The sequence below is a fragment of the Lagenorhynchus albirostris genome, chromosome 16, assembly GCF_949774975.1.
Source record: "Lagenorhynchus albirostris chromosome 16, mLagAlb1.1, whole genome shotgun sequence".
Classification (NCBI taxonomy): domain Eukaryota; kingdom Metazoa; phylum Chordata; class Mammalia; order Artiodactyla; family Delphinidae; genus Lagenorhynchus; species Lagenorhynchus albirostris.
In genome coordinates this window covers 8,217,950-8,242,175 of record NC_083110.1, presented here as the reverse complement: position 1 = coordinate 8,242,175, position 24,226 = coordinate 8,217,950, and the positions used below count along the sequence as shown (strand labels likewise).

At 37.6% G+C, this 24,226-nt stretch overlaps 1 protein-coding gene across 1 annotated transcript in view; it reads right to left on the bottom strand.

The window, feature by feature from the left end:
- RYR2 (ryanodine receptor 2) overlaps nucleotides 1-24,226 on the bottom strand; it is a 542,915-nt gene that overhangs the window by 463,176 nt on the left and 55,513 nt on the right. The window contains exon 3 of the mRNA XM_060126891.1: nucleotides 1,320-1,428. Within this exon, the coding sequence (XP_059982874.1) occupies nucleotides 1,320-1,428 (109 nt within the window). The remainder of the gene's footprint in view (nucleotides 1-1,319; nucleotides 1,429-24,226) is intronic.

Below are 24,226 nucleotides of genomic sequence, written 5' to 3'. Positions count from 1 at the left end.
TTTAAAAATCAGGAGGGGTTATTCCAGGTAGAAAGAAAACTAGTTAAACTGAGAAATGTTTTACTCCTCTTTGATTCAAGCTTAATCCAAAAGCACTGCATTAAAACCCAGAAAAAACATTTTTTTAACTTTATGTAGTTTAATACCTTAATTTCAAACTGTTGCAACCAAAAGTGAACTTGAAAAATTAAAATACGCATAACATATTTGGATCTTTTTAAAAATAAACCGTTAGTCTAATATCAAATAAAGATCACTAAAAAAAGTTTCTCCTCCATACTTACAAACGTACTTTTCTCCTCCATACATACATACGTATGTCGTATAGAATTAAAATTTTAAATTAATTTAAAATTAATGTACAAACCAATTAAAGTCCTAAGCTGTGTGACACTAAAATTTTAAAAACTACAAGGCTAACGAAAATACATTACATCAGAACTGATCACTCATTTTCTGTTAAACCATATATTATCATTTTTTAATCTCTTTACTTATCCAAACCAGAGCAATGATTAACAACAAAAACAGCAACTAATGGACCAATAATGGCAAATAAAAATTTTCAGTTTTATTCCTGGAGAAATAGTATAGCTGATTAAACCATACACTTCAGTAATTATAGCAACAAGCAAACAAATAAACAGGAAACAAAAATTTGACCATTCATCCTCCTGCTTAATTCTAAAATTTAATGAATTGGCTAAGAATGGGCAGTAGCCCAGAAATCACTCACAGCATAGAATGGAATATAATTTAAATTACCAAATAAGCTTTCAAAGAAAAATGTTTGCATTAGGGGACAGAATAAAAATTTCAAATTTTAGAAGAAAATGATTAGCTATTTGCAAAATTACAACTGACTAAAGCTGTAACACCATAATTTCGTTACTTCAAATATATGAGTGCCATGAAATTTTACTTGCCATAAAGAAGCTTAGGACACAGTCACATGGTTAGAGGCATTTGAGAATGAAATAAAGATTAATGACAGCCATGCATAAAGCAATTAATTGAAAGAGTCAAAATAACAGCTCCAAAAACGTTAGAAACACAAATGCTCAAGGAGAAGATTCTATTGTAACCATTGACATAAGCATGAGGTTCAAGGACACAGATCACCCGAGGATGGATTTTTTTAAGTTCTTTAAGACGTCAACAGATCTGCTGGATGAAGCAGAAAGGCAGACTTAAGAAAATCACAACTAAAAGGCATTTACATATTTTGGTCAAAAGAAAATCTCCAAAACCTGTGAAAGAAATCATTCATAGAGTAGCTGAGATCATTAAAATACTGCAAGACAACATAAATTAAGTACTTGCCCCTTGTGACTTCTCCACAGTGTTAGCCAGCATCTCCTGCAGGGCCCGGACAGAGAGGGACTGTTCCAGCACAAAGGTGCAGATGGAGAGGTCTGGGGGGACATTCTGTGCAGAAAGAAGGAAAGCCGCCATCATCATCATCGTCGTCGTCATCATCATCATCATCATCACCACCACCACCACCACCACCATCATCATCAAGCATCTGGACCCAATTTACCTTTTTATACTTCAGTTTCTTTCACAGAAAGAATAAAGAGTACTTGTCAATTCTCTAATATGAGCTCCCAAATCATCCAAATACATTGTCTACACCTCTCACACTTAATCCGCATTTTAATTTATGGATAACTATAAGCTACCATTTACTGAGCGCCTACTCTGATTAGGCACTGCACTCGGAGCTTTATCAATAACTCCTGTGGTCATCTACGGTAAGGATTATTACTATTATTGTGTGGACAAGAAAATAGAGAAGTTAGGTTACTTTTCCAAAGTCACAATTACTAAATTTTTCAAGCCAGGACTAAAAAGCCAGACTTCTCTGACTCTAGAGCATTCATTTCTAGTCTATCAAGTACTTCGCTGATAAAAAATGAAAAGGACAGAAGAATACTTTACTCAAATTAACAGTGAAGTTAAGCAAACATAAAATTGATTGGTATAAAATATTGATTTACACAGGCTTGTCCTTATCCACAAAGACAACGATTAGCTTGTCTTCCTCAAGTTGGGTATCATATCTGGCCTCGAACTTCAGATGCAATAATTTGACTTCTATTCGGTGTCCGCATACTGCTTTATTTTCTCACTCATTCCTTTTCCTTTCTATTTCCTCCCATCAACTTCTATTCCAATCAAGTAATAACCCCATAAATTCTGAAAATCCCAACAAGTAACTACCAAGGAGGTGAAGGAAACAGGATAAGAACCGACTGTCGAGTTACAGAGAACTACCCCAATTAGGAACAAATGCATTATCGGGCATGCATGCTTTTACTTTAGATAAAGCAGGATCCAGGAGGCAATCCAGCTGGGTATGGGAAGATGTTCAAAGGAGCATTTTCACAACAGAAGAACATTATAAACACATTAAACACAAGCGAGAATATGTCTTCTTAAAAAGAACATTAGGAGGATAAATTGATAACTTGATGCAGTGCCTCAGAATTACAATTTACAGTGTTAAAGTACTTACTAAATGGAGCCACTACCAATAAAAAGATCCTTATCAGCAGAGAATGATGCTTTATGGTTCCTAGGAAAGATTAGGTACCAGGGTTCTAAAATTAAAGTTAAGATTATTTTATGGATAAAAGAAGCATATAATCACTGGTTACTCATACCCCACAAACCTTCCTGGCACCCATGTTTTGCTTTGCTTTGTTTTATTTTTTAATGAACTTTCGTTTTCTGAATTCCTCTATCCTCTTATCATGGGCTTCTGTGGCCCCCAGCCCAATTTCTTTCCATTCCTCCTCAAACTATCTCAGCTAGTAGTCAAAGGAATCTCTCAAATCTGGGTGCAGTTACTACTTTTATACTCTGCGGTAATGCAAGAAATTTTCACACATTGAGGTATGGGGAAGTCATTCTGGCTTATACATGATTTGGCTTGAACTTCATGCTAAATGGAACAGTTAGCAATGCATGCATTGGTCTGTCAAACATGCAATCTGCTTTGACCATTTTTTTAAAATGCATTTACCAGGTTGTTCAGAATGTCCACTTCGAAGATAGGAAATGGGGGCATTTTATCCCTACAATGCCAATGCTAGTACTCCTTCAAAGATGAGTTTCCCTTCCCAGACAGCAAGGTCATGCTGAGTTGCTGTGTATGTGCTAATCTTTCTCTTTTGAAACCTTGAAGGGATGCACCCCTGTTTAATATTTGTCTTCTGTTCTCACAAGATACATAACTGTGGTTCAGGCATTCAAAACGGAGCCAGATAGCCATTGTGCACGTGGTTTCAGACACATTCCTGTACTACTGAGAACTTGAATTTTCTGAACTGTATCAGACTCAGAGACTTCACCAGCCATTCTCAAAACAAGATCTGTTAGTAGCTGCCAGTTGCACCCTTATAGTCCCAAGGTCTCCCCTTGTAACTATTCAACCATTTCAGACCTCAACCAATCCTGGCTTAACAAGTGCCCTTACTTCTTGCCAGCTCCAATTATAATTGGCAAACCACTTATGTAACTTTGTGGATTTTGCCTATATAAGCGTCCCCCCATTCTGTAGTCTAGAAGTGTTCAAGTGTTTCTTGAATCTGTCTCCTGGGCTATAGTCCTCAGTCTGGCTCAAATAAAACTCTTTTCTATTCCGATTATAGAATGTTTATTGATTGTTTCCACTGACAGCAGTCAGCCAGACAAGGGCTTTCTTTCCAAAATCCTCAGATAAAAGACTGGAAGCTTGGAAAGGGACTCTCTTCTACTGTGAAATTCAGGATAAGCTCTTTTAAATTTAATATTCTCAGTTCTAACTATATTAATAACAATTTATCACACTAAGACAAATGCTACTGGGAAAAAATTGATTAAGGTAAGTGTTTATTCCATTCATATCCATTTAAACTGTGAGAGTTTGGAAGCTACACTTTGACAAATAGCACTGGTAGGGAACTGTGTTAAGAAAGGGTGTGCTAGTGAACCAATTTCTAAAAATAAAAAGCCGTGACTTGCCCATTTCTGGAGTGTAAATACTCCAATGATGGCTGGTTTCAAAGTGTAAAAGTTTACAAATCAGCTCACAAAACTGCTAAATATGCAACAGTTAGCTCTCAGGAAACTCTAAGAGCCATTGCCAACACACCACTGAACTGATTTCATGAATTGCTTTAGAATCAGTGTATTATAATAGTTAAGAGATTGGATTCTATAAACAGATCACCTAAGCAAGCAAGAATCCTGGCCTCACTACGTACAAGCTATTAACTTTTCTAGTCTTCAGTTTCCTTCCCTGAAAAATGGGATAATAATTATACCACCCTCATAGGGTTGCTGTGAAAAAATAAATGAGATTATCTAAGTAAAGAGCTTATCACAGTGTCAAGACCATAACAAGAACTCAAAATAAGGGATGTCATTAGTTAGTTTTGCATATTGTCATTTCTCTCCATCTATGGCATTTATGAAGCACCACTCATTTCTTAAAATTGGTTCTTAAATGGATTGTGTTAGAGAAATCACGTTTGAAAAGTCAAAGCATTAACCATGCAGCTGTTCATAACATCTAAAATGTTCTAGTTATTTTCAAGAAAAAGGCACTTTCTGGTAATATTGAAAAGTTTACATACTGGGTATATTTAAATTGTTTCCTACTTCACTTTCATCAAAATGTTAAAGTATGAATCACTGGAATATCTTACATTTATTTTAAAGATCCTTGAAAACCACATGGATCTGAAATGAATTAATCCTGACAAACAAATTTCATTTTTTCACAGAGCGACATACTTGTTACAGATAGTGGGGTTTAACAGGAATAAGTGAACAGACAATCAGCAAAGGCAATTCTCTCTCAGAGACTCTACCCATCTTTTTTTTTTTTTTTTTTTTTTTTTTTGCAGCATGCGGGCCTCTCACTGTTGTGTCCTCTCCCGTTGCGGAGCACAGGCTCCGGACGCACAGGCTCAGCGTCCATGACTCACAGGCCCAGCCGCTCCGCGGCACGTGGGATCCTCCTGGACCGGGGCACGAACCTGCGTCCCCTGCATCGGCAGGCGGACTCTCAACCACTGCGCCACCAGAGAAGCCCTACCCATCTTTTTTTGGACCTTTATCACTCTCTCTTTGCCCCCTCCCCCCTCAAAACACACATAAATGTAATAGAAAAGCTGAGCAGTTAAAAAAAGAAAAAAGTTTTACCCCTTCCAGTAAAACTTGAGACAATACAAATCAGAGCCTTGCCCTGTTAGTTTCTTTTACTGGAAAGAGAAACGTCTGGTTGTTCTAGGCAACAGAATCATTACCAAAACTTGTTACTTTTTAAAAGTAACTACTTGTCACTTTTTAAAGTAAACTACTAAAAGTATTTCTTAATTTAGATGTATATTTCTTCAAATAACCCTGACATTTTTAGAGTTAAACCACACTGCAGCATTTATGTTAAGGCTTAGTTCACACTTCCCCAAAATAAAGTTGTCAGTGGAAAAAAAAGGGTCTCATTCATTAATTAAAGATCAACTAAATGGCCCCTAACACCAGGCACAAGAGATAGAGTCTATACAGCTGTAGTGGGAACTTCAATTCACAAGCATTTGCATGTTACCATCTTTTCCTTAGTCTTTTTCTTTACTCAAGTACTATTACTGAGAATTTTAATTTTTAGAACTTCAACTTGAAAGAACTTTACGTGCCCTTACAATGAGTGTGCTCCCAAACCATGAAATAAACCCTTATGTAATATACGTTTTACCTTACAGGTGCTTCAAAACAGACCACATCAGAACATGAAACAAAGAACTACTGCTCAGCCTGTACACCTACCTGCCTCTTAAACATTACACTTATTTTTCATACAAAATTAAACCAGAGTAAGTATATACTTCGGTCTGTCTAAATGTGTATCTAGGCTGCCCGGAACCCAAAGCAGGCAGGTAGGAGGTTCATAATGCTTTTCATATGGAGACAAGACCAATTTGATAAGGACAGGTGTGCTTTGGCAAAGGTAACAAACCTTAAGCAAGCAGCATGGCTGTGTGTCTTCTCTTCTTTTAAAATACAAACTGGTCCCCGTTACTCCCTGCCTGACAAACATTACCTCATCTTACAGGTAAAGAAATTCTCAAGAATAACCACAACATAGCCTCTGGCTTTGTTGGCACTGGAGAGTCTGTGTGAAATCAATTAGGTTTCCAACCGAGGGATCCATCGAACCATTAGGCATACACAGATGCATATGCCTAACTCACTTACAAACCTACTGAAACATGTCATTGACTTAACTGAACTGCAAACAATAATTGGGGCTATATACGCTACAGCAGACCACCTCTCTTGTTATCACTGTGTACAAACTGCACACTAACACACCACTCCATTTTAAGGTCTCGATGCCTTTGCTCATACTTTTTTTTTTTTTTTTTTTTTTTTTGCGGTACGTGGGCCTCTCACTGCTGTGGCCTCTCCCGTTGCGGAGCTCAGGCTCCGGACGTGCAGGCTCAGTGGCCATGGCTCACGGGCACAGCTGCTCCGCGGCATGTGGGATCTTCCCGGACTGGGGCACGAACCCGCGTCCCCTGCATCGGCAGGCGGACTCTCAACCACTGCACCACCAGGGAAGCCCTGCTCATACTTTTTTCTCCCTCAGCATGACATATCCACCTCCAGGTCTCCACCAGTGGAAAACTATTTCATATTTTTAAATCACACATAAATAAAATCACACAGAAAAACATTTTCCTTGGTGAAAATTCAAACAATACTGAAAAACTGAATTCTCTCTTTCCAAATTTAATTATACATACTCTCCGTCCCAGGCATAACCACATGGGAGCTGGATAAGCTTTCGGATGTACATCTTTCCAGGCCTTTTCTTATGCATTTGCATACATACGTAAGCTCACATCGAAGTATATAGATTGGCTTTTCCCATTAACGGGCTCACTTTGTATAAATTCCATATTTTAATTTATTAATATGTACTGAAGATCATTTTCTGTTAATAGATCTCTATCGACTTCATTCTTCATGACAGCTAAAGGATCTAGACAAGCCATATGCCTCCTGAAGACTGGTTCAAGTTTAATACTATGAAACATTGTTACTCAACTTGGACCCTCACTCTCCCACCCCACCACGACCAGTCTGAAACGATGATTTGCAGAAGAAAGTGCTCAGTGTTTGAAGAGTTGACCTCAAACTACGATTTCACCTATTTCTGGAAAATTAAACAAATGCGCCCACAGGGACACAGTAGTAACAGCCCTAATGGCGGATCTTTACTTTGGTTTTTGTTTTCATAATCCTAAGTTTCTAATATGAAGACAAGTAATTTACCTTTTTACACTGCCTTTCAGTTGTGCACCAAATAACCTTCAGAGTAACACAGAGATATCTCAAAATGTATTTTGAAAATTCATGAGGTATTAAATCTTGATAGCTTGACAGCAAAAGCAAATGGGCAGGTTACTGTACCAAAGGACACGGGATTCCGAGTCAGTGCATAACCAGCCAAGGGATCCCAGGTAAATCAGTCGGAGCTTCCCCATCCATTAAGTGGCAACATACCTGTCACACTTCACAGAAGATTTCTGAAGCCCAAATAAGAAAAGCAAAGCATTACAAACTAGAAAATCCCAACAAACTATCATTTTCTCTGCCTAATTAAAAAAATAGTCTAGCTCACATTGAAAGCCAGAATCACAGAGATATAAATTAAGAGAAAAGCTTGTCTTCTACCAAGAAATGTGAAGACAGGATCCTTTGGAGTGGAACAGATGGTCTGAAGTTGATGCAGGTTTGTTTTTTCTCAGTCACCCATCTGCTGAGTGGCCTTGGGCAAGACACCATATCCACTGAGGGTCAACGTGCCCACGAGCTATGGAGATATCAAACTTCTCCAAAAAATAAAGATGTTGTTGTTGTTGAAGTTGCCAAGTGAAGACATGAAACAGGCAAAATCACACCTACCATACAGGGCGCAACATCCTTTAAAATGTTTGTATGTCCTACAATTCCAATGTAATTATGATGCTGTATCCCACTGACTTATATGAACTACTTTAGAAAAGAAATACCAAGCTGGATAAAAGGAAAATCTTAGTTCACTTTTTTCTCTTTATACGTCTTCAAAATTCCAATCATAACATTTCCCCAGCCTGGAAATCTGGTTGTTGCCAGACTTTCACACTTTTCTGTGAGAGTTCATAGTTCCAGGTAGTGTTGCTTGTCATATTCTTTTTCTCCTCATCCCACTTCGCACCAAAGATTAACAGAACATTGTCTTAGAGAAGGAAGTATGTATCCTGCATCAATCACAGGATAAATTCTTTCTTCTTTCAGAGATCAGCTTTTTGAAAGACAAGTTAAATGTGATCATAGCAGATGAAACGGATATGCCTGGGTTTCCCCATGTCTCAAGCCTTTGAATCTCTTCAGAAAAGCTCAAGTCATTCCATGTGCCTTTCTTTTTATTTTTATTTTTTTTGCGGTACGCGGGCCTCTCACTGCTGTGGCCTCTCCCGTTGCGGAGCACAGGCTCCGGACGCGCAGGCTCAGCGGCCACGGCTCACGGGCCCAGCCGCTCCGCGGCATGTGGGATCCTCCCGGACCGGGGCACGAACCCACATCCCCTGCATCGGCAGGCGGACTCTCAACCACTGCGCCATCAGGGAAGCCCCCCATGTGCCTTTCTTAACAACACAGGTCCAAGTCAGAAAGGACCTGTTAGCACACGAAACAAGTGGTAATTAGCAGTACATCACCACTACAAAGAGCCACAGCTCTGCCAATTAGCAGTTAATTATGCAAATTAATTATGAAAATCCTTAGTGAATTAATAGGGTTTCATATGATTTGCTCAGTGTTCATGTTTCTCCTTGGCATACATCTTCTCTAATACAATCTCCTTTAAACACCATATTAAGTAGATACGCCAGTCTACCTTATTTTTCTAATTATTTTAATATTCAGCTGACTCAAATGTACCAGTGCAAATCTGGAGGCATCCTAGCTTGACATCCCACCCTGCGTGACCTCTCTCCTGCTAATACCACAACAGGAATATTGTATTAGGTCAACTCTGTTCACACGTATCTCAACTGGGAGCCACTGTTGGTGAGAACACACATATTTAGTATTTTGAAAGCAAGACACTCAGAAGGCAACCAAAGGAAAGGCTTCTGCTATGAATTGAGCCTCAAGATGATACGCGGGTATGTTAAAAATCACATGTGCTACTAATGATTCATTGGATGTAGCCTCCTGCTTCTGAACATTGCTAAGTCAAACCCATCTATCTGTCGCAATCTCCATAAAAGCTTAACAAACCAACTCTCCACACTCTAGGTGATGGCCCACTTACCTAATTTGCATGTGAAGCATGCAAATAATTTCTATTCATATGTCACCATGATGTTCCAGGAAGTTGAGCTCAAATTAAGAAACCTGCTGTTGAAAAAGCTATGGCGCTTCACCACTAAATTCAGAGCTCAGAGCTCAGTAAACATCTGAATAACGCATGAATAAGCAAACCACAAGAAGAAATAAATCGGTGGAAACAGTGGAACCACCGCTATAGTTCAACTACCCACCAATTACTTTGGAGCAAAGTTTCACTCTGCTCGACTCTTTTTTTAAGTATTAGCAAAATAGGGACTTCCCTGGTAGTCCAGTGGTTAAGACTCTGCGCTCCCTATGCAGAGGGCCCAGGTTTGATCCCTGGTCTGGGAACTAGATCCCGCATGCTACAACTAAGAGCCTGCATGCCTCAACTAAAAGATCCTGCGTGCCGCAGCTAAGACCCGGTGCAGCCAAATAAATAAATAAATATTTTTTAAAAAAAGAATTAGCAAAATATATACATATTCATTACATATGTTGTAAGCAATTGGCAGTGTCATGATATTGAGTACACAAAAATAGTTTTGGCAAAAATAATGTATGGTCCAAGTATCTGTCAGATATCAGAGTCTGTGACATCTGAGCCTTGCCTCCCTGCAAGATCCCAGTGAACCACAGACAGTGATCAAACTTGGTGGATCCCCCAGTGAAAATTTCCAGTGAACCATAGAGGTGTCTTCGGGGAGTTCTGTGTAAAGGAGATTCAGGTAGAATCGATTCATAAGTTCGTTGCCTAAAAGTATTCGGGAAAAAAATACTTTTTACCATAACCAGGTCAACCTAATCATCTGACATAGGACCTCTGTCACAACATCCATACCGCCTTGTCTCATAATCTGCTTAAAGAAAGGGAACAATTCACACAAACGTGTGGACACGGGCAATCAACAGCTTCTGCCTCACCTAGAGCACTACGAAAAGTCAAAAGGAGCAGAAAAAAACAAAAACGAGAATTATGGCGTCCACGTCCTTATGCAGGCAAAGATGATATCTTCAAATTTAATTAACAGTGTAATACAGTGTGGATTTATTCAGGCATAACATACAACCATCTCACTCTTCGTGGGTATCTCATTCCATGAAGTGTGCTGGATAATTCCATCTAAATTAATTTAAAATGGCAAGAGCTAAATTAATTACTCAGTATCAGTCTGAACAAATTAAGCTAGAATCAACTCAGTAATGTCACTTGGAACCTCAAAACTGAAACTCCAAGCAGACTCAGATGGAGACAGTCAACACCTTGGAATTCTTACTAGGATTTTGCTCACACGGGATTCCCACACAGTTTCAAGAATTAAGAAGTAACTGTATAGACACAATTATGTAAATAATAATGGCTACATGACTTTTAAAGCATCCTGTGTGTGCTAGGTCTTAATTCTCACCACAACTCTATAAGAGAAGTATTATCATGATCTTCACTTTAGAAATGAGTAAATGGTGAGTGACAAAATTAAATGACTCGATCTAAACCAGAAACTATTAAGAGGCATATCTGCTTAGCCTAAAACCCATATATCACCTTGTCCCCCTCAAGGTAATATTAGCCTGATTATCAGCTGTTCTTTTTTCCTTTTCGTTTTCCTGTACATTTGTGGTAATAGTTTTATTATTGATAAATTAAACTTCAATGCGACAGTGTACATGCTCTAAAAGAACTCACACATAGAATCAGAGCCATGAATACCACAAACTCCATGACTTTCGCTTGAGAGACATCTCATAAGTTCATAACCTGGTATGAGCCCCTCTGGCAACGTATTAGCAAAAGCAAAAGTGTAATAAGGCATTAACATAGTGATCCTTCCTAGATGATGCCTTGTGGGTATATCTGGATACAGGGATCTTTCCCTTGTTATCTGAAGATATGAGTCATCATGTCAAAGGAAAATATGATATTTTCTGGTTGAAGAATCTTGACGAGAGAGGTATATAGTAGAATTAGAAAACTAAGTCAGGAGAGATACTTCAGGTATGTTATATAGAACTGAAACTAAAACTGTACCTGTGAGACTTAACCCTGAAATAATGTTAGGTGATCTGGACATACTCCAGAGTCCTATTAATCCATATAATCTATAAACATATAGCTTAAGGCAACAGAATACAAATAGTTTGGGTGACCAAAAATTCCATCTCACCTAACACATAATTTAGTTCAGAAGGGAGCTATCTGTAACACAAAGAAGTAACACAGAGGATATTTTAAGGAAGATAACTCTAGCAGCTGTGTACATGATGTATGAAGCCACAGTGTGACACTATTTATGTTCAAGGATCAATTCAGGAAAGATAAAAAGACTTTAATGAGCTACATTTTTAAAAGAAATTATGGGGACTTCCCCTTATGGCTGAGTGAGGAGGTTGGCAAATCCTCCCCCTAAAAAGCAAGCTGGATAAAACTGACAAGAATAACCTTTTAGAGCCGTGGGACGTAACCAGAGGCATAAAAAAGTATGACAAACTTTTATGCTTGAAAACTGCTGAACTTCAGGTAAGAACAGGAAGAGTCTGTGGTGCTATTTCTGAAGCCTGCTCCCATCTCCCCACAGCTCAGCTGATGGGCAGCTCCTGCAGGAATGTGGTGTGGGGTAGGCTGGGAGTACCAGAAGCTGTGCCACCTTATGAAAGGGGGCTCGCTTGACTGGGAGCAGATGCCATGCACAACGCATTGTATGTGAAAGTGACACTTTCCAGAGAAACTCAACAGCTCTTCTAGCCTCACTCAGTATATTCCTGACTGAAGTTGAAGCATGCAGAGTAGTTCCAAACTATTCACACACTCCTGGCTAACTCTGAAGTAGCATGTACATAAGAAAGACACAAAGAACTCGCAGAAAGCAAATCTGGAACAGATTTTAGATAACCTGAACTTCTCATGTGCTTCTCTACCCATACACAGGTCCATATGCAGAGAACAGAACTCTTACTGTTTGAAGTACCTGAGTGCAACCTCTGTACAATCACTGCCTTAACTCTAAGCTATGCATAAACAGGGTAACTTTTAAGAACCAGGCTAAAATAAAAGAATGAAAAAATAAAATGGAGCAGTGACATCAATGACAACACATCATAGGGGAGACATCTCACAGGCAAGTTACTAAACAATAAACAAACCAACAAAAACAGGAACAACCACCTTCTTAGCCCAGGCAAGTTACTAAACAACAGAAAAACAAACAAAAACCAGAACAACAACCTTCAGTGGAGAAATACCAGAATTTATAGTTCCTACAATATATTATCTAAAGAGTCCAGTTTTAACAAAAAGAAAAGTGGCACAGGCAAAGAAACAAAAAAACAGGAAAGTGTAACCTATACTGAGAGAAAAACAGTCAAGAGAAACTGTCAGTGAGTATCCCCAGATGTTGAAATTAGCAGATAAAGGCTTCAAAGAAAACTTTAGACATACAAACAGGGACTTCCTTCGTGGTGCAGTGGTTAAGAATCCACCTGCCAATGCAGGGGACATGGGTTTGATCCCTGGTCCAAGAAGATCCCACATGCCATGGAGCAACTAAGCCCGAGTGCCACAACTACTGAGCCTGCGCACCTAGAGCCCATGTTCTGCAACAAGAGAAGCTCCCACAATGAGAAGCCCGTGCACCGCAACGAAGAGTAGACCCCACTTGCCGCAACTAAAGAAAGCCCGTGCACAGCAACGGAGACCCAACGCAGCCTAAAATAAAGTAAAAAAGAACATACAAATATATTTAAAGAACTACAGGAAAAATGTTTAGAGAAATAAAGAAAAGTACGATAATAATTAGTCAATGAATAGAAATGCTCAATAAAGATACAGGAATTACACAAAGAGAACCAAATGGATTTGAGTATAATAACTAAAATAATAAATATGCTAGAGGGGTCCAACGGCAGATTTAAAATGAAAGGACAAAGAATCAGTGAACTCAAAGATCATTTAATAGAAATTATTCAATCAGAAATACACAGAGGAAAAAAAAAAACAGGAAAAAAATTAAATGAGCCTCAAAAACCTATGGAATAATACACAGGTAATGGGAGTCCCAGAACAACAGGAGACAAAGGACAGAAAATATATTTGAGGAATAATGGCCAAAAATTTCCAAAATTTAAAGAAAAACATTAGTTTAAACATCCAAGAAGCATAAAAATACCAAAGTAGGATAAACACAAAGGGATTCACACCTAGACACATCATACTCAAACTATTGAGAGTCAAAGACAAAAAAAAGAGGAAATATTTAAAGCAGCAAGACAAAAATTTACTCATCACAACATGATTAATTGCTGACTTCTCATCTGAATCAAGAGAGAACAGAAGGCAGTTGACAACTTATCAGAGCTGAAAAAAAAAACTGTCAACCAAAAATTCAATATCGAGCTAAACTTTTTTTCAAACATGTAAAATAAATACATTCCAAGATAAACAAGGATGGAGAATTTATTGCTACCACAGTTGCCTTACAAGAATGCCCACTCTCAACAACTTTTATTCATCATAGGACTGGAAGTCCTAACCACAGCAATTAGTCCAGAAAAAGAAATAAAAGGCATCCAAATTGGAAAGGAAAGGTAAAATTCTCTCTATTTGAAGATGACTAATATTATATATCAAAAATCCTAAAGACTCCACCAAAGTTTCATTAGAACTAATAAATAAATAAAGTTTCAGGATACAATTCCAATACATAAAAATCAGTTGTGTTTCTACATATTAACAACAAACTATTAGAGAGAAATTTTTTTAAAAAATCCCAGTTTACAACTGCAGCAAAAATAAAATAAAATACTAAGGAATAAATTTAACCAAGAAGGTGAAAGATCTGTACAGTGAAAACTATAGAACATTATTGAAGGAAACTGAAGAAGACACAAATAAATGCAAAGACATTCTGTGCTCAAAGATTGGAAGAAGGATATTGTAGAAACATCTACACTACCTAAAGTGATCTACAGATTCAATGCAATCACTATCAAAATTCCAATTCATTTTTCATACAAATAGAGCAAACAATCCTAAAACTCATATGGAACTACAAAAGACCCCAAATAGCCAAAGCTATCTTGAGAAAGAAGAAAGCTGGAGGCAGCACGATTCCTGCTTTCAAAGTACATTACAAAGCTAGAGTAATCAAAACAGTATGGTATTGGCATAAAAAGACACATAGACTAATTGAACATTATAGAAACCCAGAAATAAATCCATGCATACATAGTCAATTCATCTACAGCAATGAAGCCAAGAATATTTAATAGGGAAAGGATAATCTCTTCAATAAATGGTGCTGGGAAAACAGGATGGCCACATGTAAAAAAAATGAAACTGAACCACTATCTTACACACCACACACAAAAATAATCAACTTGAGATGGTTTTAAGACTTGAAGGTAAGACCTGAAATCATTAAAACATAGGGAGTAAGCTTCTTGACATTAGTCTTGGCAATAATTTTTTGAATTTGACACCAAAGCAAAGGCAACAAAAGTTAAAATAAACAAGTGGGATTACAACAAAGTAAAAAGCTTCTACACAGTAAATAATGAATGAAAAGGCAAATCATATCTCTGACAAGGGATTAATATCCAAAGTGTATAAAGAATGTATATAACTCAACTGCAAACAATATGATTTAAAAATGGGCAAAGGAAGTGAATAGACATTTTCCCAAAGAAAACATAAAAATGGGCAACAAGTACAAGAAAAAATGTTCTACATCACTAATCATCAGGAAAATGCAAACCAAAACCAGGATGAGATATCACCTCACACGTGTTAGAATGGCTATTATCAAAAAGACAAGAAATAACGAATACTCGCAAAGATATGGAGAAAAGGGAACCCTTTAACACTGCTGGTAGGAACTTAAATTGGTGCAGACACTATGGAAAACAGTATAAAGAAAAATTAAAAATAAATCTAACATATGATCCAGTAACTCCACTTCTGGATATAGATCCAAAGGATCTCAAGGAGATATCTGCACTCCCAGGTTCACTGCAGCATTTTTCAAAACAGCCAAGATAAGGGAACAATCTAATTGTCCATCAGTGAATAAATGGTAAGTGGAAAAAGAAGATGTGAAACATATATATATATAAATATATACGTATATATTTATACACACACAAACCATGGAGAATTATCCAGCCCTGAGAAAGAAAGAAATACTGCCATTTGCAACAACAAACATGGCACTTGAGGGTCTTATGCTAAATGAGACATCAGACAGAGAAAGACAAATGCTATATGATATGGAATTTTGAAAAGCCAAACTCAGAAACAGAGACTACAACGGTGGTTACCAGGGGCTGAGAGGTGGGGAAAAGGGGAGATATTGGTCAAAGAGTACAAACTTCCAGTTTGAGGATCAGTCTACAGCACAGCAGTTACAGTTAATAACACTATATTATATAGTTCAAAGTTGCTAAGAGAGTAGATCTTAAATGTTTTTGCTATTAAAAAATGGTAATTACGTGATGTAATGCACTATATATGTATATATGTATACATAATGTATATACACCACCCATATACATATACACACATATACACACACCATATATATGATATGTATATCATATAAACATATATAATAAATATACATATATATAAGAATAATACAAAGAGAATGAAGCCATGTGGAATAAAGTTTCTATATTTTGCTGGAATTAAATTAGTATTAATCCGAAGTAGACTGTGAGGTTACATTGATGAGTTAAAACAAAATAAAATAATGCATATTATAATCCTTAGAGTAACTATTAAGAACGTAACTGAAAAGATATATAGATAAAAAAAAAGGTTTCAACATGGCACACTAACCATTTACACAAAATAAGGAAATAACAGACAAACAGAGGAACAATAACAACAAAGGAGGAATATAAAAACTAAACAAAATGGCAAATGTAAATCCAACCATTTCCTTCTTATTTTAAAAAGAAAATGTGATAAATATATAGAACGGAATACTATTTAGCCTTTAAAGAAGAAGGAAATTCTGACATTTGCGACAACGTTGATGAACATGGAAGGAAATAAGTTGGACCCAGAAAGACAAATACTTCATGATCTCACTTATATGTGGAATCAAAAATGGTCAAACTCATCGAAGCAGAGAAAATGGTTGTTGCTAGGGGTTGAGGGTTGGGGGAAATAGATGTTAATCAAGGAGTAGTAAGTTTCAATTATGCAAAATGAGTAATTCTGCAGATCTAATGTACAGCATGGTAACGACAGTTCATAATACTGTACTGCATACTTGAAATTTGCTAAAAGAGTTGATCTTAAGTGCCCTCACCACATAAAAAACTATCGTAACATGTGAAGTGATGGATATGTTAATTGGCTTGATTGTGATAATCATTTCACAATGTATACATATATCAAAACACCACAATTTACACCTTAAACATATACAATGTTGGTCTGTCAATTACAACCTCAATAAAGCTGGGGGGAAATCCCATTGCCTAATAAATTAAGACCAAGCTCCACTATCTGGCATTCATATTCTGGATCCAACCTAATTTTCCAGCCTACGTTAAATGCTTCCTACAATAGACTAACTTAGATAATTCTCTACTTTTCACAAATACATTTTCCCATCTTTGGCCTTTGTCCAATTTCTACTCATCCTTCAACTCCAAGCTCAAATACAACCACATCCATGAAGCATCTCGTGATGACCCAAACTGCCACATATTACACCAATTTGTATGCAACGTATCTTTCATACTCCTTTGTAAGCTAATGAGACAGTGTTACCTCCATAATGCCTTACTTATGTACTTCGTTGAATAGTGCTACTGTGCCTCATAGAAAAGTCCATTAAAGAGAAACCATTTTTGTGACATGACACCTGTACCGTCTCATTGCAAACAGACCACTGAAAAAATATTTGTAAATAAGCCCTAGAAATATTTTTAAGTTATTTAAAAAACATTAACTGATGAGTTTTCAATAATGTAGCTATGATTTGTCAAAGATAAACATATGTTAAAATAATGCAAATACTAACTGTAATATTCTGATGATGGTCTAAAATTTCTAATTTACGCTGATTGGAAAAAATATCTTCATAGGGCCGAACATTAAGCAATCAAAATCATCATACACAGAATTTAAATGCATTATTTCAGGACCCTCTACTGTAGGAAATGAAATAAGATTCATACACACCCAATCCACTCACATGTAGGTTACCAACCTGAAAGATTCATTGGATCTTTACAGGAATAAATTCTTTGGTGATAAAAATTACGCACTTCTAGGGCTTCCCTGGTGGCGCAGTGGTTGAGAGTCCGCCTGCCGATGCAGGGGACACGGGTTCGTGCCCCGGTCCGGGAAGATCCCACATGCCGCGGAGCGGCTGGGCCCGTGAGCCATGGCCGCTGAGCCTGCGCGTCCGGAGCCTGTGCTCCGCAACGGGAGAGGCCACAACAGTGAGAGGCCCACGTACCGCAAAAAAAAAAAAAAAATTACACACTTCTAAATCTTTTATTTGGCAAGTACCACAATAGACTTGAATGTCTGATGCCAGGTTTAATCCTAGTAAAGAGATTTAATGATAAAATCACCATTAAAGTAACCATCCATCTATTTTCTACAAGCTAATCAAGTTTATATTAATTTCATCCACATTAACCGGTTTATGTTTATACCCATAAGTGGTTGAAGAATGAATGACCTAGTTATTTAAGTTTTGGGGTCTGCTGAAATGCATCTTTGTTACACTGATCTCATTTCCTGCGGAAACCAATTTCATTTCCTTTATGACAGAGCACCAGGCCAGAATGGCAAGTGAAAAGCAAGCAACATAAAGTACCAGGGACTTCAGGAAAACCTCCATCTCTGTTCAATGAAACATTCCCATCATTAAGCATTAACTTGCTCACACTTTTACAGGTTACACCTGTAACACTAACCAACTTAAACAGTTCACAGTGAATTGATATATGTTCAATAAAACTAGCAATTTAGTTGTCATAGTATGCTCAAATTCAGATTAGCAGTCTGAGTACCTGTAAGGCTACTACCACGTTTTACCTATGTAACTTTAAACCTTTAGCTAGAAACATATTTTTAAAGGACAATATAAAAACTCAACTTCTTAAGTAAAGCTTTATCTTCAAGGATGCCTAATTGGGATATGTAAATGTATTCTGGCCTTTAAAAATTCATGTTGAAATATGAAATACTTTTTGCTTTTCTGAATTTGACTTCTAAATTTGATTTTACCACTAACTTATTTATACAATCTTTCAAAAGAATTTTTGAAAATTTTATTCAAAGTGGAATGTTGGGATCTGGTTCAGAAACCCATCAGGAAATCAGCAATATGATGGTAGAGAGCCACTGAAAGAAAAAAAAAATGAAATAAAACTCGATGCTGTGAAACATCTAAGGTTAATTTCAGGGACCTCGAGCAGAAGCATTTCATTAAGTTAGAAACTGGAGTAGATATTAGTAGTCTCCAAACCTCTTTCCCTGTATATTACTTTCTTAATGCCGCTGTAACAAATTACCACACATTTAAGGCAATACAAATTTATTCTCTTACAGCCCTAGAGGTCAGAAATCTGCAACCACTGGGCTAAAGTCAAGATGAGAGCAAGAATGATTCTTCCTGGAGGCTCTGAAGGGAGAATCTGGTACCCTGCCTTTTCCAGCTTCTAGCGGCCACCTACATTCCTTGACTTGTGGCCCCTTCCTCCATTTCCAAAGCACGTGACTCTAATATCCGCTTCAGTTTTCACATCCCCTTCTCCTCTTTTGTAGTCAAATCTCTCTGAGCCTCCCTCTTATGAGGACACTTGTGAATACAGTTAGAATTTACCAACATAATCCAGGACAATCTCCTATTGTCAAGATCCTTAACTTGCATCTGAAAAGTCTCTTTCCCATATAACGCATTCACAGCTTGCAGGGACTAGGAACTGGATATTGGTGGCAGCAATTCAGCCTACCATATACTCTATAAGCAAATATTTTGAACATTTGCAAAAAGGAGCATATTAAAATGTTATTTTCATCACAGATCTGTACGCCAGTACTTACATATATTACAAAAGATTTAAAATGAAAATTAATGATAAACAATATTTTCTATAAATTTTATTATAATTGTAATATAATAAATCATTTTTTGCTTGGGTTATGAATATAATGTGACTAAATATGCTTCATTATTTTTAAAACCTTAAGATTTAAACTTTGTGATACAATAATAGGAAGGCTGGTTTCAAGTTCAGTCTATCTCAAAAATTTGTTTTAATGGCTTTTGAAACTGCAAAAGAAATGTCACAAACAACGCACAGATCCAAATGGAAAAGGATTCATTGTAATCCACCAATTATAAAAGGATTTTGTTGAAATTCAACTACTAACTCTCCATTTTGCCTGTTGTCAGTCAGTTCTTAAACTAATCACACAATGTTTTATTTTTATATTTTTAACAAATGGATTCAAATTTCACTTTACCTCATTATTTAAACAATTAGAAAATTTGACATTCACGTTTTTTAAAGTCTGCTTATGTCAGAGATTACATACATGACACATTTAGACCATTTTCAGCGATATACCGATATAATTAAAAAAACATACTCAAACATCCATTTTCAAAATGTTCTCTCCATGGTAAAATTACTTGGAGAACAGGTGCTTTTTCATTGTAAAAAATGTCATCTTCACCCTGGAAATATCTTCAAGGGAATATGCTATGAAAAGCTCCCAATCATCAATCATTACAAGTCTGGAACAGTTAAATTTTTGTAAAATTAAACCTTCAAATTAAGTACTTGGCCACAAAATAACAAGAAGACTGTCCGTGGTGTAGCCACTGCACATCTCATTTTAAAGTACTATTAAAGAACCTGCTATACAAAACATAAATTAAATAAAATTCAAAAATAAATAAATAAAGTACTATTAAGATTTTATATTCTGGCTCCAGCTTCTCTGCTTCAATAGCTGCCTAAGAAAGAAAGTGTGAATTCCACGTAAGAAGCTAATTCTGTGAACTTACCCAAGATTCTCATTTTATTTCTGGTCAAGCAGCCACTCCATTAGTGGTTATATCTGCCCATTTTCCTTCATCAACACCATCCTCATCCTCCCCCAATCCTTGCTTTTGCAAGAGACTTTTTCACTATTGAGAACACAATCTTCTCCGTAATATTTCAAAATGTTTTTTAAAAGTAGCGCTTAAGGATTTTCATTATTGAAACAAAATCAATGCAATTCTATGGCCCATCTCCCATGCTGCATAACAACTGTCCTACTTCTTTCACTTTTTTTTTTTTTTTTTTTTGCGGTACGCGGGCCTCTCACTGTTGTGGCCTCTCCCGCTGCGGAGCAACAGGCCCCGGACGCGCAGGCTCAGCGGCCACGGCTCACGGGCACAGCCGCTCCGCGGCACGTGGGATCTTCCCGGACCGGGGTACGAACCCATGTCCCCTGCATTGGCAGGTGGACTCCCAACCACTGCGCCACCAGGGAAGCCCTTCTTTCACTTTTTATTCAGCAATGCTTTCTATATGTCTTCCAGCAATATTTCCTAGCACAAATATGCATCTTTGTGTGTGACATGGTTTCCTAGTATTACTGATATTTCGGCCAGTTTTAAGAGAGTGTTCCCCCCCCAAAATGTGACTTTTTGTCTTCCACTTTTAAAGAAGACACAATAAGAAGCTGCTAGATATTTTTCAGGGACACTGCAAGTCATGAAACTCAAACCTCATGATCTAAATATTTAGTTTCCTTGTGCACATGTGTAAAAATCTCACTAGGATATGTACCTAGGAGTGAATATCTTAAATTAGTGTGCGCACACCTTCAATTTTATTAAATAGCCACAGTCTTCCAGTATACATTCCTACCAGAGGTGGGTGGAAATTCCTATTGCTCCAGATTTTCACCAACAATAATACTCCCAATCTGCGAAATGATCCTTCATTGTGCTTTTAATTTGTATTTCCCCAATTAATAATGAGGGTTGATAATGTTTTCATATTATAATGGTCCATTTGTATTTCCTTTTCTGTGAAACGCCTGTTCACTTGTATCTCTTTTTTCCTCTGGTCATCATTCACATAGATAGGAATAATCTATGTATCCTGGATACTTCTAGGTCTCAAATTTTGTGTTTTGGTATGCAACAAACCGAATAATAAAACTTAGGTTTTCCTTTGAGGGTCTATACTTTTTATTTTGTTGTTAAAATACATTTTCATAGGGCTTCCCTGGTGGCGCAGTGGTTGAGAGTCCCCCTGCCGATGTAGGGGACACAGGTTCGTGCCCCAGTCCAGGAAGACCCCCACATGCTGCGGAGCGGCTAGGCCCGTGAGCCATGGCCACTGAGCCTGCACATCCAGAGCCTGTGCTCCGCAACGGAGAGGTCACAACAGTGAGAGGCCCACATACCGCCAAAAAAAAAAAAAAAAAAAAAAAAATAGTATGCTACAAACAATATCTCTAACTCTCATGAAAACACAAGAAACTAAATATTCTAATATTTGCAACCTTGAATTTTACAGGGATAAGAGATGTGTATTTAGTTAAGGAAGATCTCAGGGGAGTATAAGGTAGAGAATAGCATAGGTATTTTTTTTCAGTCTCCAAGTAGAATTTTAATTATGACATTATAATTTTAAAACGCTATTAATTATTCAATTCATCAGTGTTTAAAGACTATATGACAATTCAGTGGTCACTACAAAGTTAGTTTATATTTAAATCAAAGCCATGTGTCACAAGCTACATTCTCATTCCCTGTAACATTTATAGGTTCATTACATGTTCCATTGGGGGAACAGAGGTTCTTACCAATTCAATTCCACAAACATTTAGTGAGTAATTACTATGTGCCAGGAACTCTAGTTTTCCATTAAATTTACTTCTATTATTATAAGACAGTTATAAAGACTTGGTTACAACTTGGACTGATTGGCAGAAAACTCAACAGATTTCACTGGTGCCATGATGTCCTCGGCATTGAGAGAATAAAGCTGAAACTCTCCAATGAGCTCGTTAAGTGTTTATTTTATCAAAAATGTGGAAAAGTCACATGTATCCCTGCTGTCATCAATTAATTCTCTACCATCCCTGTAACCACCAGCTGATGACTAACTGTTAAGGGCATTATCTGAAAAATTAGGAGAGAAGCACTTTGTCTAACACAGCACTGAAGATCTCATTTTCTTTTGTGAATTGCCAATAACTCATAACAGTCAGTGAACATACAGGATCACTGAGAAGTTTACAGTGCAGCAGGGCTACACTCAATATGTTATCAACAAGGGTATCATTTAAGCCTCACCCATTTTTAGAAATAAGAGATCAGACAAATACTAAAATTAACATATACCTTGGGCTTCCCTGGTGGCGCAGCGGTTGAGAGTCTGCCTGCTAATGCAGGGGACACGGGTTCGAGCCCTGGTCTGGGAAGATCCCACAAGCCGTGGAGCAACTAGGCCCGTGAGCCACAACTACCGAGCCTGCGTGTCTGGAGCCTGTGCTCCGCAACAAGAGAGGCCGCAACAGTGAGAGGCCCGCGCACCACAATGAAGAGCGGCCCCCCGCTTGCCTCAACTAGAGAAAGCCCTCGCACAGAAACGAAGACCCAACACAGCAAAATAAATTAATTAATAAACTCCTACCCCCAGCGTCTTAAAAAAAAAAAAAGAAAAATATACCTACATGTCAACTGGGATACAAAAGGAAGTACAGCTGACCCCCTTTCCCAAACAGCCGTGTTTAATAGACTAAGAGATTGCAGAAAATTAAAGGAGTACAATAATCAAAGCGGAAAAACACTAACTAAGGTAACCAGATTGCCAGTCAGGCAGAGAAATTCTAATGGCTCTGTTAGTGATGACTCAAACCTCCCTTAACAGAAACAACAGGGAAGAAACCTCTTAAATATCCACTGTCTATATATCATTTTGTTACAATCTCTCAGCAATCTTCAGTAAGCCTCCCCTATGTGATAGCACTTCCCTATGTTACAGCCAAGGCAGAGGAAGTGCTTCTTGTCAGGTGACTTGTTCAAATCCAAAGAGAGAGGAAGTGAAAACCCTCCCCTAAAATCTGGGTCTCCCAAAGTCAAGCGCAACACTTCCTCTCCTCCACCTTGCAGATGTGAATGCCGCAAGTCAACTGTATTCTTCAACTTGAGAAATAAAAGCGGGAGCTGGCATCTCAGCAAAGGAAATTATTTTCCAAACATTATTCCAGGTTAGACCTTTGGTTTGTGCTTTCCATCCTAGCAATTTAAAACACATGATGAATTTGTCCGCAGCTCTACAGCCCTTAGCATAATTAAAACCCATTAGTTTGGTTCACAGTATAATAATTAGTTTGGTTCACCACGTGTGCTGTGAAAACATATTTACCTAAAAGCTCCTAGGAGGACATTAAATATTCACAACCATCAATAAAAACTTAGCAGAACATGTCAAAGTATAAAACTTTTTATTAGCAGATGTTGTAACTCACCACTCAGGAATACTATACTTAGGTTCAGCCAGTACTATCTTATGACTTTGAACTATTAGTGATGGGAAAAGTATCTGGGGTGCCTCAGAAAACCTTTCCTGGCTCAGAAGGCCACTACACCTAGTGTCATTACAGCGCTGAGAATTTTCTATTGCAGAGTCCCGAAAGAAGCTGCATGTTCAAAGACCCACCCTAACCTCATCATGTTATTTCGTATCATTCTTTCTCTTTACTATTAACCTTTCCTGACTCAAATCTTACACTTTTCTTCTTCTATACTCAAATCGGGTAAGTTTCATCCCCAGCTCCTTTCCTCCAGTCAAAGGTCACCTTCTGAAAGCCACA